The sequence below is a fragment of the Myripristis murdjan genome, chromosome 17 (assembly GCF_902150065.1).
Source record: "Myripristis murdjan chromosome 17, fMyrMur1.1, whole genome shotgun sequence".
In the NCBI taxonomy this organism is placed as follows: domain Eukaryota; kingdom Metazoa; phylum Chordata; class Actinopteri; order Holocentriformes; family Holocentridae; genus Myripristis; species Myripristis murdjan.
The window spans coordinates 25374596-25392215 of record NC_043996.1 but is presented as its reverse complement, the minus strand read 5'-3'; the positions used below and the strand labels follow the sequence as shown (position 1 = coordinate 25392215).

Below are 17620 nucleotides of genomic sequence, written 5' to 3'. Positions count from 1 at the left end.
TGGCAACATGAGCGCAGACGTCGACCGATGCCGATTATCTCAAATTGCCAGATATCGGCCTAATTAAGCAGCGGCTGATTAATCGGTCGACCACTAAGTGCCATATCCTATTTATTCACTGGTATTTTAAAGTAAAAAAAATATATATGTTGTAGTTGAACCTCTGGAATATTTGACTTTTACACACCTTTAAATTCAACTTATTCAATTGAAATATGTTTATGCGTATGTGTACATGTATTAGGATCTCTCTCATCCTCTCTTTCTTTTTTCCTCACGTTCACTCCTTTGCTTTTTCACTGAATGCGTCCTCCCATACATCATGCTGTGTCATGTTATTTCCAAGAACAATGAGGCAGTGATAATGAGGTTGATCGAGAAGGCCAGACAGAAGCAGTGTAAAAAGGATAATACAAGGCGCGGTAACAAAAACCAAACAAAACATAACATACATAGTGTTCAGCGTCTTTGCATCGGCACCTTGCAGTAATGAGGAATGGCAAGGTAAGAAGTCCATTGTGAAGAAACTGAAGTTCAGATTGGCATTGAGACATTTTGCATTTATGAATGAAAAACTTATTCCCTCCATGTCTCATTCTACTATTTTCCATTTCAGTGAGGCATGTGGCGGCGGTGTACCTGCCCAAATAAATGAGATTAATGCATATTTATGTGTTACGGCAAACTGCTGTGTGACGCTCCCTGCACGCTTCTTCTTTGCTTTGTCATCTCTTTACATTTTAGTTATTTATGTGAAGACAGAGATCAGTGATTTGTAACAAGCGCAACAGCAGAATAAGCTCCAGTGTCTCCATCACCAACGTTACGTGCAACAAATAGAAACAAGTGCAAAGTTCACAGCTGTAGAGCCCTGGTAATATTTCTGTGAGCCTAGACTCATCGTATATGCGAGATGTACATGATGAGGAAAATAATAAGACAGAGAAGAGCTCAGATATTGCTGACTGATTTCAGTGAAACTTAAGGGAATAATGCATCTCATCATTATGTTTTGACATTTTCAAAATTACACGTTTGGCTGAAATGGGGAGCTGTATTATTTGTTTGCTCATCCGTGTGTCAAGCATAATATGTCAAACAACACTAATGAAATTTTGACAAATCTTGGAGGAAGTGAGTGCACCTCGCCACTTTCCTCTGCCATTTCCAGTTTTTGTGTGTGTGTGTGTGTGTGTGTTTGTTTTGCACAAGTTGTCTCAAAGGAGCGCTGCAGTTGCATGTCAAAATAAGGTGGCATGTTTGTTACTGATTGGTGCGCAGATTGACTGCATCACTCATGTGGGGTGACATGTTTACCGTTGCCTTGTTCAAAATCAGAGCAAATTAGAGTGAGTCGAGCAGGAGGCTGCGGCGGGGAGGGTGTGACTCAGAGGGGAGGAGGTGATGTGAGGTACTTCTGGAGGAGATGGAGCAGAGATGGTTGTAGGGTCAGAAATTAACAAACGCCTTGAGGAAAAACGCAGCTTGAATGTTTATTAAATGCCTGTTAAATTAAAACCAAGGGTCAAAAAATGTCTCAGATAATTAGGAGTCCCTTTTTGCAGTTCACCCTGTTCACATTTTCGGAGTTGAGTTGTCAATTATTCCCGCGCGAGTGTGGCAACAGTCCCCTCAGGGCCACCATAGGTGACTCGTCGGAGCCTGTCACTCGGCTTCTGGGTGAGAGAAATGGAACGGTTATTGATCAGAAAACAGCCGAGCACACAGCCTCAGGCGGGAGAAAATGCCTCTGAATCTTCGTGGTAACAAATTGAGTGTTTATTTGCCAGTACGCAAAGTAAATGTGTTATTTTATGGGTATAAAATTGCCCGAGAAAAAAGGAACAAAATGCCCTGAGGGTCCCAAAAGTGCCTGCTGGAAAAGATCCAAATGGGTCATTTAAAAATGTGTTTTACAGGTCTGGGCATGGAAGGAGAACGTGTGGGAGAAGGAGAAGGGGACGCTGATGGAGAGGTACACGGTGGAGCAGAGCAAGCCTCCGTCCCAGGGCGGCGCCGTCCTGTCCACCCTCACCATCAACAACGTCATGGAGTCCGACTTCCACTCGCCCTACAACTGCACCGCCTGGAACTCCTTCGGGCCCGGCACCATGATCATCACCCTGGAGGAGAAAGGTACGGGAGCACACATCCTCTCGCCTTCTCGCTGGAGGTTTGAGGCTCGTTACCGCCGCCCGAGAACAAGGGGAGGGGAACGAGGTTTTGGGGGCATCAGCTGGATGGGGCTTTAGGCTGCTTTCACATCTTAAAAGGAATATCATCTTCTCACTGGGACGTTGTGCTCGTGTCAACATCCAGCGGAGAATTACCACAAGGAATCTCATATTTTTCTGAGAGCATTATATCTAACTAGGTGGTGAATATCATTTTACAGATATTTCTCATGGAAGTATTATATCAGGTGCACCTCAGTGTTAAAATAATAAAATAAATCCAATTTACTGAAATGCTGCTCAACATGTTTTTATTTACCATTAACAAACTCTGTCTACCATAAAACACAACTTATTTTTTGTTAAATTACTCTGTAATAGTTTTACCTTTTGATAAAAACTTGCAATGTGTAGAACAAGGATCAAGCAAAAATCTGTGGGGCCCCTTTGCCAGATTGTTTTGGGCACTTTTCATGTATCTCATGATTTATTATTAATGATATTTTAACTCTATTATTAATAGCGTTGTCAGGCGTTGCTGCACTTGTCCTCAGAAAAGGAGCTGACCAAAGCAGATTTCAAACTTTTTTTTTTTTTTTTTTTCTATTTTTGTTGGAAAATGAGCGTATGATGCAAGGATGTTGGGGTTAGGGTTCTATAAATATGTGGCCTTAAGTGAGATTTACGCTCCGCTCAAGTGCCCTTGAGCAAGAAATACCCTGAACTGGCCACTGCAGTGCTAGCACTAATATGGATTCTGGTATCCATTTCAATGCCGATGATACTGGGCTCAAATTTCATATTTACCCAAGAGTAATATCCAATATCCAACAAAAAAGCTCTGAGTAACATGTAAGAAATAACTGTCATGATTCTCTCTATTTTGGCACACAGACTATTTCTGAAATATTAGGAAAAAGAAGGATTTTATGTAAATTATTTTGTCCAGTGACTCCAAACTAATGGTCCAAGTGAAAGTAATGTGTGTATGGTGTCACGTGATAGTTATGGTTTTATACTCTGTCTTTAGGAAATCAGCATCATCTAAAATGTCTCCAAAACAGAGCTTGGATTTGTCTTTCCATGTACCCCAACAGTGTTCTTATCCCTTGTCTGGCTGTCGCTCCTTATCCGTGTTCCCAGCCCTCTGAGTTGCAGTTTTGCACTCAGCAAGGCCAAAATGAGATTTATGCTTGCAGGTTTCCGTGACAGCTGTCCCTCAACCCCGACCCTCTCGGTTTGTGTTTGTTTCAGAGATTGTTCCAGTGGGAATTATAGCCGGTGGGACGGTGGGATCCTCCATTCTGCTGCTTATGTTTCTACTGGCACTCGCCTTCTTCCTCTACCGCCAACGCAAAGGCAGTGAGTGCACACACTGGTTCTCGATTGTGTGTGCGTGTTTGTGTGTGTTTTGTGCATGTGTTTATTTGTGTGTGTGCACGTGCACGCGGGCACTTGCGCATATGTGTCTATCAGTCTTTCTTTCATCCCCTCTGCCTATCTGTCATTCTGCCACTCCGCGTTAGAAAATGAAACTTACGCCAGCCGGTATAGCATTTTATTCAAATGAGATTAATGAATATTCATATAATATGGCAAACTGCCTTAAAACGCCTACTGTACGTTTCTCTTTTGATTCTACTGACACGGAATTGTATTGATTTTTTTATACGCCTTATTTATATGCTGCTCATATACTAGATTAAGTACATAAATAACAGCACGGAGAACAAGAGCATTTAAAGGTGAATAGTATTTAATTTATGAATCCCTATATGTTATTCCTACAGCCTAGGGGAGTCCAATTAGTATTTATGAACACAAACCGCTCTTACCCAAAGCCAGAAATGGGAGAACTAACATTTGAACATGTGGTGGCATCAAGTGGTTTAATCTGAAGCTGCTCCATAGCGAATGAAGACTGGGGAAAGACAGTGAAGGTGACTGGGAGAGTCCCCAGGGGGATTTTCTGGGGATAAGAGTACATTTTCTGGTTCAGAGCTGATAACACTACTGTAGGGGAAAAAAAAAAAAAAATCTCATTTGGAAATAGAAACTCAAACAAACATTGTGTGGCTCTGTATAAGCAGTTTTTCATTTGTTGTGTATGCTGCTCACAGGTTTATATTTTACTTTTTCTGGTTCCAGGCAGCGAGTTGTTTACTGTGTGTTTGCCAATATTGATTGGACTGTCCCGGTGTAGAAAACAGAGATATATGAATAAAACGCAGCGGCATTATCATTTAAAGCAGGGCTAGGCGAGAAGATTTATGCATTTCAGCCAAAATCACAATGTTTGGCTTCGCTCGAGAAAAAACCATCCCATCTCCCTTAATTTGGAGAATGCAGCTCCGCGCGAATCGTCGTTAATTATTACTGTCAACCCTCAGTGTGAGCAGAGGTTGTGCTTTTCTTTCAGGTCACCGCGGGGTCACCCTGGGCAAACCAGACATCAAGGTGGAGACGGTGAACAAGGAGACCCACAGCCTGGAGGAGGAGGCGGCTAGCGTCTCCACGGCTAACCGTATGGTCAAGGCCATGTACTCCGTGAGTAGACACCCATCTGAGTCACCGGGGGCCGTGCAGCGGAGGCGTATGGGTCACTGGCCTTAAATATAGAGATGCTTAGACACTAAGGGCGGCATGGGAGGAAGATACAATTACACACACACACTCATGCACTCTATGCACTGAGAAAACACACACACATGCATATGAGAGTACAGGCATGCACACATACAGTCGCATTCATACACATTAAAGGATCATACTACTTTTTGCATATTTTAGCCCATTTACTACACTGCACACATACTTTACATTAACATTTGCCGAAGCATACCGTGCATTTTAATATGAACCTGAATACCCTGATTTTCCTTTTTTTTTTTTTTCAAATATTTTCAAGATTTTTTTCAGCCAAATGTTTTAATTCAGGCCAACTTTAAGATTTCCTGATCCTCCTGTTAACGTTCATGCATGGGTTTACACGTCACGGATGTATAAATTTAGTTTGTAAAACAATCTTTTCTTCCGGGACTATTTTCTGGCAGGCGTAAATCTGGTTGTGTGGGCTTCCAAGTGCTGCAGAGAGGAAGGGTGCATTCACATGCAAATGAATATACTTGAAAAATAAATTTCCTACTTGGACGCCAGACTATCTAACTTTTTTTTTTTTTAAAGGAAGAAGAAGCCAAATGCACAAGGTTTTTTTTTTTTTTTTTTTTCATACCCTTGAAGTCCCAGATGAAGCTTCCCACCTGCACATGAACACACAAGAAAGACTTCCAAACTTCTCAAAACAATGTGCTCAAATAAATGACTCTGCTGGTGATAAAATAACTTTGACAAAAATAAATCCTGGCAGGATGTTCGCTGTGATGGATTACCCGTCTGTGGCGAGTGTCAAGTCACTGCACGTTGATTTTCAGACTCTGCTGAAACGATAGGAAACAAATGACTGCCTGGAACAGTACGGTATGCTTTGGAAAATGGTCACAATAATGTAATGTATATTGGCAGTGTGGTAAAACATGCAAAAATTTTACAGCCCTTAAAAATACGCACATAAGCACATGCATTACCATACCTGAAAGTACTTACCTGCACATACAATAGATAAAAGCACACAGAGACACACACACACACACACATACAAGCAGGAAAACAGATCCACTGACACATGCACAAATGAAATCACATACAAATCACACTCACACATTACCGCACATTAGAGAGCAGGCAAAAAAAAACATGCATATTGTCATACTTGAAAATAGTCACACACAAAAGCACTTACACATACAATAAGGATAAAAAGATACACACACACACAGACACACACACAGCGGCGGATAGACTGGGAAGTTTTGACGGCCATATTGCTTTGTGGAAAGAGTTCCACCCTGGAAGTGCGCGAGAAACAATACGAAGAGGCTGCTCTGTTACTCCTGTCATCCCAGGTTCTAAAGCTCCGCCAGAAACCTTTTCCAAGCACTAACCGTTTTCGTCTTCTGCTCTCTGCGGATGAAAAACCTGAAACTCTGTTTTCCTCTTCCCTCCCTCCCTTCCTTCTCCTTTCCTTTCTCACCCTCCCTCTTTCCGTGTGTGTGTTTCGTTGTTTGATGGTTTAGTTTCTGCCCTCTGTCTCCCTCTCTCCCTCCACTCAGCCGTTCAAAGACGACATGGACCTGAAGCAGGACATAAGGAGCGAAACCCTCGACAACCGGGAAGAGTATGAGCTCAAGGTGAGATGGAGCGATTTCACCATTTCACATTGTACTCCTATGATAATCATCTGAGAGAAAAAAAGACATTTATGCAGCCTTACAACATTATATTTTGCATGGAGCATGGTTACATCCTCAGACATACTCTGTGTCATGAGCTTTGTGATCATAACCATCATTCAGTGCGGCCAGTTTCATGAAACAAACTTGGGAAAGTACAGACAAAATGATGCACGTTTTTTTTGCAGGTACTATAATACAAATATTCTGCATTTAATCTTTCCTCTGTTCCAGCCTTTGCATTGGACCTCTTGTTTTAACCTGGTTTTCACAAGAAGACAGCTCTTACTCAGTTATCTGTGTTACTGATTTTCCCCCTAAAACAAATGTTGGTGATTCTCCCTGCATCTGTTTCTAACTGAGTGGATTCATCAGCTAAAAGGTCAAAGTTTCATCTGCAGGTTGTTGTCTTGGGTCTGAACTGTAGTGGAATTAGACTTTTGATTTCCCCCAAACATATGAGGCCTGAGGTTGTCTGAGCACGCACGGCACTTTGATTTTCTGAGCCCATATAAAAAACAAAACAAATCCTAACAATGTTTTTTTTTTTCCTTTTCTTTTTTGTTGTATCCCTTCTCCCTCAACACAAACTGTTGCATTTGTCAAAAAATGCTGTTGCCTAGATAAGATAGCATGCATTTTGTAGTTTATTAAAAAAGAGAGGAAAAAAAGAAGAGGCTTAACACACTGAGCCCAGCACAAATCAGGTAAAAATGCTGAGATTCAAGCCTGAACCAACCCAGACTGATCAGGACCGTAATAAAAGTGGAAAATGAGCCTAGGCCTCTTCTAACAGCATATCCCCGTAAAACCTTGTGTTTCAGGGTATTTTCTGTAGTTGCTTCAGATCACATTCTTACTCCTAACAAACCGCACCACAGTTCACTTGTAGTGCACTTACTGGGGCCACCGAAAATCAAATGGCATTGCTCTTTCTTGCCCAAACAAATTAAACTAAAAAAAAAAAAAAAAAACTCTCCACAGAACATAACAGTACTTTTCTCCCAGAGAAAGCCGTAGCCCTGGGTGGTGCTGCTCGGCCAGGTTTTTATCGGCAGAGAGGAAACTGTATCATGATCGCTGTGGTCATACACATAACTGTATGCTGCATTATTCACACACCATCACTTTACTCCACATGTAATGACGCATGACCAATAAGCACGTCACCAATTGCGCCTGCATCACCAAGCACATCAGTCTGCCATTAAACAATATGAGCCACATGTTAATACTCAGTACATCACAGGAATGCCAGTGTTTGATTGTTTTTTTTTTTGTTTTTTTTTTAAAGAAAAACGCCAGAGATTCGGGTGCTTAGTTAGTCCCCCAAGGCTTTCCATATGGTTGTCACCCTTAGTTAGTTACTCAGTTCTGCCACATAAAGGTACACACTGTAGTTTTCCTTGGCTGTGTTTAGATACTTGATTTTGAATTCATTTCCTACCTGGAAAGATTAATTTGGAATATTTTGAAAGTTGCATTGTTCATATCAGTGTGTGTAATGTGTCACCCCTGTCTCGTGGCATGCTGGAAGCATGTGCTGTACAGGGGCAGCTTCTATTATACATTATAGCACCACTAGTGGTCACAAACTATACTGTGTACCTTTAACAAGCGTCTGACAGCCGAGACATTTAAATGTGTGCTGTGCCAGGCCAACCAGAGTACAGAATAGATGTTTTTTAGCCTTATTTTTAGCTCATATAATTGAACTGAAACGCTAATAGTCTCCCCTGTCAACCCAGGATCCAACCAATGGCTACTACAACGTGCGGGCCACCACCCATGACGAGGCGCGCCCCCAGTCCCGTGCCATCCACTACCAGGGAGAGTTTCGCTCCCCGAACCCGAGCAGCGGGCCGACCGGCGCTACATCCAGCGGGCCATCGGCTGCCGCCAGCGGTGCAGTGCCCCCCAGTGGAGTGCCAGGGTCAAGGGCTGGCTGCTACGACCCACGCCCGCCTTCCAGGATGTCCCACGCCAGCTACGCCCAGTTCAACACCTTTTCCAGAGCGGCGCAGAGCCAGCAAGCGCCACCCAATCCGGCACTTCAGTCTCCTGGCGATTACCCCGGAGACTGCGGTCTGTTGGACAGCAGCACTCAGCTGGCCTATGACAACTATGGATACCCCTCCCAGTATCCCAGCTACCGCATGGGCTTTGCCCCGCCCATAGAGGAGGGCCCAGCCTATGAGATGTATCCAACGGGACAAGGGGTGGGGCAGGGGCCCGGGCAGGGGCCAGGGCCGGGGCCGGGGCCAGGGCAAAGTCCTGAAACAGGGCTGGGGAAATATGGAAGCTCCACTCGCTTCTCCTACTCGTCTCCACCCTCTGACTATTCCCACAGACACACACAGAGGATGCAGACTCATGTGTGAGAAGCTCACACACATGCGCCCACGTGGACTGTTTATTGTGCAGCGGTACACACACACACACATTTAAACACAGACACACGCACTGTTTGAAGACAAAAGACGTAGTTCTACCCTTCTATACATACTTGAACATTCAAGATTCGGAATGCTGTTGCCATAGCAACCAGTGCATGGAATTTGGTTCCGTTTCCCAACACGAGAAACACCAACAACAACGATACATCAACGTGCAGTAGTGAGCAACATTGCATACAAAATTGTTAGCAGCAATACATACACACACTCCCACACTTTGGCTCAGACCTTCTATTGTGTGCACTGTTACGCTCCAGCAACAGCAACAGCAACAGCAACAGCGAGAGCCACAATCAAGAGAAGAGAAGCAAAAAGACAAAGAGAGAAAGAGAGCACTTTGTAGACAAGGGGGGGGGTGGGGGCCATTAAGGAGGGCAGAGGAACCCTTTCCTCCCTCGATTCCTCCTCTGGCTTTTGGACCATCTCCCTGCATCACCCCTTCCTCCCATCCCATCTCTGTAAATAAGCGAAAATTGGGTCCTTTTTGGAGTAAGTATTATTTCCTTGTACAAACCTCTCCAGTATACAGTGCGATGCAGTACAGTGACCTACAGAAGACCTACCTGTAATCCACAGCTTTTGCAATCTCTGACTCTCACACAGTCCAAACACACACACACACACTTTAAAAAACAAAACAAAACAAAACAAAAAAAAAACACGTGTTTCTATGTATTGCAGCAATGGGGCAGCTTGGACTCTATATATCAGGCACTTTTGAATCCCTTTGTCACCGTACGCACCTAGAACACTGCCCAGCAGCCATGGCATACAAGATCTACCTTTATGGGACAAAGGTTCAAAGTGGGACAGAGGTTTGTAAGGCGGTGCAGTGACTGACCAGAGTGCCAATGATTATGTGCCAGCACGCACAAACTATAAAAGTGTGTGTCTCCCTTCGCTACGGAGAGGACAGTGTTCTTGGCAATGACAGGTTTTGTATATGTCACATCTAAGAGGACAGGAAAGGAGCGGTAGCAATTGTCTCAAAATGCTCCTTCCCTCATCTCTCATTTTATACACCATAATACATTTCTATATTCCAGCGTTTCATTCACTTGAGGTCTATGCTGTATATTTGTGAATTGGGGCAGGGGGGCAAAAACGCGCTTTTGCATTGAGTGAATTTCTGCAGTTTGTACAAAAAAAAATACCTCCCCTACCTTGAAGTGTCAAAAAGTATTTGTTTCTCTCACTTGCACAGTAGAGTAGGACTTTTTTTCCATATTTATACCGAAACTTATAAAAAATTGCATTCAGAAACATTTTATAGTATTTTTCTAAGGAGTTGTGGACCAAAGGTTCAGAGTTTTGGGTGACATTCACTTTTTTATGTTTAAAGGTTTCTGTGTCGAAGTGATTGTTGTCGGAAATGTTGACTTTCTTAGAAGTGATGGGTGGTGTTTTTAAAGGGGATGTTGTAGACTTAAAATTAGACTTTTGAAGAGTTCCAGTCCAAAACGCTGCATATCCACTTTGATGGGCGAAAGCTCATCATTCAATACCTCCAAATTATAGACGGTCCAGTTGGTGAGGTGTTACGGCATGGACCTAACTTGATTCCATCCCACTAAAAATCAGTATAATTTTTGGCTGTCAATCATTTTGTACGAGTAGGTGTCACTTCATTTAAATGATGGATACCTCACTTTGGAATGAAACTCTTCACTTGATTCCCAGCCATCTGACTGGGCTGCCTTTTTCAAACGTGTCGACGACATTCAAAATGATGGATGGATGGCTAGCTGTTTAAAATGCCCGCTCACTTTGGGGACTGTTGTGACCCGCTTTTAGAGATGAGGACGTTTAAGTGTAGCGTAACATATCAAAAGGAAGGTACGTTAATCATGGAAGGCAGAGGATTCAATCTAGCTCATGCGGTACTTTATGCATTCATGTGTAAGTATGTTGGTTTCCTCACCACAGCAGAAAATTCAGACGTATTTTGTTTCCAAGATTTACCCAATATATCGTATTAGAGTAGGTACGTACCACTTATACAGGTACATAATAATCAGCATTTTTAAAATATTGGTGCTCTAACCTGAACTTAAAGATGCAGCTGTACAAGTCCCAAGTTTACTCAATCATCACTACACTAATGCTGAAGTGTTTTCCTCTCTGAGATGAAATCAAAAATTTGGTTCAGCCTTCAGAGACATAAGGCAGAATCTGACAAGCAATTGTTGGAAACACAATCGTTTGCATTACAGTAAAATTATTCTGGTGAACTATATAATATCCAACTCTATGTTTACACTGCAAGCAACTTTTTTGATGGGTCGCTCCATTGTGACTGATTTTTTATGCAGTGCCAGAGGCTCCAAGAGGCACCAATGTAGTAATCTTAGTTGGTTTTGCCTTTTGTGACATTTCGATCAATAAATATAGCTAAATAGGTAGCATTAGTAGAACAAAAATTGAAATAAATTACTCAACAGTGTTTACCATTGTAAGCACTGCTCTTGAAGATTTGGTTTTTGTGGACAGTCGTGAGGTGGCAGCTTTTAAAGTCCATAATGAACTTCTTGTCCATTTCGCACTTGCTTGTCAGAACTATTGTTCATCAGATGAAGTCACATCAGGAAGGAAACAACGCAGCGCAGAAATCTGATTGGCCATCGACGACCAGTGACTGTGAAAAAGCAGCCGTTCAACAAATCAGTTGAGTCTGCTGGTCGAGGACATGAGTGGACTTTCTGTGACCTGCTTGTGTTGCTCGCAGTGTGAATGTGGAATAGCAAACAACCGGCCATGCAGTTACTGTGGTACTAATGAAGGACAAGTGGACAATGGAGGGGGGTGGGGCTTCTACCAGAGCTCCTACTGGCTATAGTAGTGATTTATTGTGGTACTTTTATGCCTGTGAATGAGGGTGGATTCAACTCTGGTCATCACACCATCTCACAACTTCACCTTGGACATTGACAATCATCGCTCCATGGCAGCAGCGTCCGTCTTCACTATGAACCGAGCCTGAAATTAAAAAGGCTCCATCTCCGCCTGTTGTACCTTTGAGGTAGGAAAGCAACAACCTATCCATATCCCACAGAGTCAAACTAGCATGACCTTTTTCAGTTGCAGTCAGTTTGTAAAGGGGCATTGAGTAATATATTCATTCAACCTCCATCAGCACCACAAAAAATGTTCAACTTTTTTATGGTGTTTTTATGGCCTCTCTGCTTTACCGGACTGTCAGAGGCTAGTGAAGAGTGACAGGCCGCACAGAGAGTTTCAAAGGCCAGAAATGTCAGCACCTGGCAAAGTAATTGTTGAGTCATGGGTATTGATTAACTATCCAGTCAGCCCCAGGCAGACACTGTATATTCTGTTTTTTGTGCTGTCAGGCAGTAAAAATCATACTTACTGGCTGTCTGAATAAGCACTCTCACAAATCTAACCACAGCCACATAAAAGGACGTGTTTGCGGGGCAACATTATGTCAGTAAGGAAATTTTTGACCAAAATATCAGGTGGAATCTTACAGCTGCAAGGTCACCATATAAACCGTTTCAGTAGTTGTGGAAAGAGGAACGGCAGATGGAGCGGAGCACCGTTTTAAATTTATATGGTTCTCACAGCCTTGGTACTGCATACTATTACCTCTTTACAGCCCTTTTACAGTGTTGTAACTGCAGTGTTTTGCATCAGACTTGCAATGTCACGATGACCTTGTGCAGGATGAGTAAATTCGACACAAAGCACTGGGGCCAATAGATGCACATCCAGGCCGTCCGGGTACTTGCAGGTACAGCTGACTTGGTAGTGATGCTACCAAGTCCTCTTTAGGTCTGTTAGCTGTACAAACTTATAAACTGTTACCTCTCTTACTGCCTGTTAACACTGCAAAGACATTAGAGACAAAATGTTGTGGCAAATATCAGGACAGGCAAAACAGAGGTCTCAATTTGGTTCACCAATTTAAACCCACACGGTTTGGACTCGACATGCATCTACTCTAGGTTGTTAAGTGTGTTGCCTGCTTCCTGGTGTATACCTATCAACAAGGTGTCTTCGAATACAATTTACTCTCCATCCTTTCCTCTTTCCCCAGTGATATACCAATAGCAATCTCCCACCTCCCAAATTCAGAGGTTGGACTTCAGCGTTTTGAAAAGCTCATCACAAAATCTTAAACCTTTCTCTCATACCTCTCTTCCGAATCTCACCTTTTTTCTTCCAGAAAACATATGGAATAGGTCAGCGCTCTAGCTTGTATATAAATGTGTGTATGTTCTGGGGTGGGCATGGGTGGGCTGGGTTTGGACGGGGAGGGGGGGTTCTCTGTTAGAGAATATATAGCTTCATGAGCTTATGTCATTCCATCCTCAGTGTTATCTCATGAATGCCTTTCTTACTCCAAAAATCAATATTTAAATGTTTTTTTTTTCTCTCTCTGTTTGACTTTATGGTATTATTTTGTCTCTGCTGGAGGAAATGATTGTGGTCAAAGTGTGTTTAGTTTTTTTTTTTTTTTTTTTTTTTTTTTATATATATATATATATATATATATATATACACAGGATACTTTGTTTTGTATGCGTTGGATTGGGGGTGGGGAGGGTGGCGGGGTGAGGTTCAGATCAATCCAACCGAAAAGGAGAGGGGACTTGAGCGCGTCTGTGGCCAAAGTGACTGCACAGCCAGGCCACAAATAGCCAAAAGTCTGTCTGAACTGGGCCAAACCCAGGCTAGAAGCAGGCCAGGCCCACAGCACGGTGGTGCTTCAGACTGTCCGTTCCATGCTGTGCTGAGCTGTGCTGAGCTGTGCCAACCCTGGCCAAGAGGCTCGGTGTCTGTTTTTACATTTGGAGTCTTCAGTGGGTGCCAAAAGACTGTGCAAAAACAAAAAAACAAAAAAAAAATGAACTGAGCAGACAAACAAATGCAGCAGCCATTTGTGTGTTGAGTATATGTGTGTGTGTGTGTGTGGGTGTGGGTGTTAGTTTTGTATGCATGTACCTGTATGTATTGATAGATGTGTATGTGTGTCGGTGGCAGCCACCTGTGACCCCGGTGCATTTTGTCTCACCTTAAAAAGTATGGAGGAAACACTTGGCGCCAGAAAGCAGGAGTCAACTGATATTGAGCTTTTATAAAATATTGACTATTGGCTAATCAGTGTTTGTCACTGCTGACATGACGGAGGCTCCTCCCAGGATGATAACAACATAAAGAGTCTGAAAAATGGCAGTAAAATTGAATTTTCCTTGTAAATTATTTTATTAAACTTTCCAGTCCTGTATGATTCATCTCCCTCTTGTGGCAGAAGATTAAATGCTGCTTGGGAAGTACACCTCTGGGTTGCTTTCAAAGAAAAAGAGGAGAATAAAAATAACAGTTATACAGTCATCTGATGAGGTAATCAGCCATCTTATAATTTCAATCCAATTCCAATAGAAATTGTGACACATGGTTGATGTAAAAAAACAAAAAAAGGAAAAATAAAATTGACAGGGGGCAGCTGTGTACCAATATCACTGCAGATCCCAGCTTCGCAATACTACAATAACGCAAAATGCAGCGAGTTTCATTTTCAACAATTCAATTTGATTGAAGTTTCCAAACCTTCTAAAGTCACTAAGCCAAATCAATGATTGAGGACACATGTGCAATACTGTAAGACTCTCCATTCTCCTCTGAAATGTAAAAAAAATAACATCAGACAACTGAAATACTCATTACATTATTTTAAAAAATGATGGACAATAATTTGCAGTTATCTGGGTTTCAGTGGAGATTCTGAATGCTGTCACCGAGGCCCAGCAACTCTCCGGGCACAAACACTGAATATCTGTAATTTTTCGCCATGAAATTGGAAAAACGTCAAGGTGTTTTGCAGCTTCACTACAAAATATTTCTTCAAAAAGCCATATCAGTGGAACCCTAGCAGAAAGCGAGGGAGGAGAGCAGGACAGATGGAGAGACAGCAGAGTAATGGAGACATCATGTGGCCTTAAGACATGAGGAGCGAGTCGACCCGGTCGGCCCGTCCCTCATCCAGATGTTGAGCGTGTTCTGCTTTCTAAATGAGCTCCTACAGTGAGTGGGGTTAATTGATTTTGCTGTTTTCTGCTTGGCATCATTAACGATATGAAGACAATGATCCACAATATGAAGGATTCATTATCATTGCACTTGAAAGTGTGTGAAGTGGAGGTGTGCGTGAGGGAGAGAGGGAAAGTGTGCGTGCCTGTGTGTATGTGAGTGTGCGTGCGTGCATTTGTGCACACATACCTAGAAATGAGCATATATCCTCCATATCATTCTTGTCACGTTCTTATTTTTTATCCTTAGCCTATACATATTGTTCATATCTGTATTATGTGTTCAGTACTTGTTTCTTTCCCCGTTATTCAAGACAAAAATGTACAAAACATACGAGATATTACTGAAATTTTCTTTTATTTTCATGTTATCTTTTCTGTTTGATTTAACCGATATTTTTTCAAATTGTATGTAATTATTTTTCCACAGTATTACAGAAAATAAAAGAAGACACAGCTTTCATAAGAACCCGTGTGAAGGCTCTTTTATTTTGAAATGTATCTTATTGCACCATGACAATACTTGACAAATATAAGTTTACAGAGGCCTAAACTGATGAAAGATCTTCCTTACTCCTATTGATAATTTTATTGTTATGTTTTTCCATGGAAATTATTTTATCAGCCAATCAAGCACCAAGTGTAGAAAACCAAGTGTAAGATGAGAGTGAAGGATGTGTTTTTGCTAAGAAAGCCGCAGGATGTGGTTGTAAAATACGTTTGGCTTTAAATTCACCTCCTTGTGTGTTTGTGACAATCACACGGGGCTTTTTTCAGGTCAAACTATGAACTAATGTGCCCAAACAGTTGCAATGACAGTTTCACACTTTCTAAGTTGTGCAACCTGCAATGGAAAGTAAGTGTGTGTAGCAAACCAGCGCAGGGGCGTATAATGCAGTGTTTACCTGAATGTGAGTATGACACAACACCATGGCAAACCTCTGCAGAGTCACACTTTGGGCACTCATCTAAAACTCATTTTCCCTCCTTGCAGCCCCTCATTTTTCTCCTCTACTCTCCTGTTTCCTTCCTTTCCTTTCCTTTCCTTTCCTTTCCTGTCCTTTCCTTTCTTTAGCCCCTCTCTCACCTCACTTACTCTCTCTCTTCTTTCTTCCACCCTCCTCCTCTTCCCTTGCCTCCTCAACCCCTCACCTCTTTTCGTCATTCTCTTCCTCCTCCTCCTCATCCTCCTTTCTCTCACATCATCTCCTCAGTCCTCCTCGTACATTTACTGCCCTCCTCCTCTGGCATCTATTCTTCTCCTCAACTCTTCTGCCCTGCTCTCCTATCTTCCCCCAAGAGTATATGAGTGTATGGGATGAGGAGAAAGGAGAAAGGATGGTAGACGTGTGGAGCGAGCAGACGTCTGAATGACAGTAAAAATGAGGGTGAGAGAAAAAAAGAAAACATTAAAAACTGGACAAAAAACACAGAGGGAGAGGACATGCAGACAGACAGTCATGCAGGGAGTATTAGAGGCTCCCCGCCTCATCCCAGTTAGTGCGATAGTGATTATCCTCTCCCGTCTGCTCCTGCTCCCGCCGAGGAATAATGTCTGGAATAACCTTCAGCATTGCGCTCCCGACTCCAAAGTGGACCCCCCCTCCTCCCCCGCTTCCCATCACCACCACCACCTCTTCCATTTTATCCCCATGTTCCCATCTGAAGCAGTCGTTGTATGGATTATGGCCCCTCTCATACTTGGCACCGCTGCACTCAGCGGCAGAGATATATTATCATATTAGTGGAGAATGATGTAATGCGTTTCAAGACATTTGTCCTTCGCACACCCTCTGTCCCTCCGCAGATGATGTCACTGGCTCTGTGTCTTGGAGGGAGAGAAAGTTGTCATATGGAGGGGTTTTTTTGTTTTAGGCTGTCGCCATCTTGTGGTGGAAAAGTGCTGCTACCCTCTTAGTGAGAGGAGAAAAAGGGCTGGGGAGGAACTAGAGATGCAGGCAATTATTTTACAAATTGAAAAGAGGTATTAATGCCGTGAACCAGTGGATAATGTGATTCATGATGGATGTCTTTGCTATTACTGCGCTCTTTCACTCAATTGGGTCAGTGAGAGAGGAAATGAGACACAGTGGGAGACTATATAGAGTATATACAGACCTATGACTTTTGTGTGAATGTGGTATTTCATGCTGATATGTATTAGCACCATTCTCATATCTAAAAAAAAGAAGAAAAAAATCCACTATATTAGAATTCAGCATTGCCACAAGAATATTATTATATCAGACTGGACAAATTATCCACCCAAAGAAGAAGAAGAAGAAGAAGAAGAAGAAGAAGAAGGAGAGCATATTTATGCATTTATGTGTTATCTGATTAAAATGTCACATTAGAAACAATTTGGCTTGACAGCATCCTAAAGACAGCCAGTGCACTGTTGATTAGTCACAAAATATGAATGTGATCAAACTGTGTCACATCCATAATATCCAAGGTTAAACTAACTCTTACTAGCCAATATCTAAGTTTTAATAATAGGCCAATATCAGCCCTAAATATAATGACTATGAATAGGAGTGTGTAGCATTCAATATTTTGTCAAAAAGGGAAAACTGACTTGGAAAAAAGCATATAGGTAGCATATAAATCTTTATTCACATAATCTTCATCCTCAGTTAACTCCTGTATTGCTG

At 42.4% G+C, this 17620-nt stretch overlaps 1 protein-coding gene across 1 annotated transcript in view; it reads left to right on the top strand.

The window, feature by feature from the left end:
• Window positions 1-13151, top strand: part of kirrel1b (kirre like nephrin family adhesion molecule 1b) — an 82441-nt gene extending 69290 nt beyond the window's left edge. Inside the window, exons 11-15 of the mRNA XM_030074831.1 lie at window positions 1920-2136; window positions 3429-3536; window positions 4594-4721; window positions 6344-6421; window positions 8212-13151. Of these exons, the coding sequence (XP_029930691.1) occupies window positions 1920-2136; window positions 3429-3536; window positions 4594-4721; window positions 6344-6421; window positions 8212-8844 (1164 nt within the window). The 3' untranslated portion in view covers window positions 8845-13151. The remainder of the gene's footprint in view (window positions 1-1919; window positions 2137-3428; window positions 3537-4593; window positions 4722-6343; window positions 6422-8211) is intronic.
• Window positions 13152-17620: the final 4469 nt, after the last annotated feature.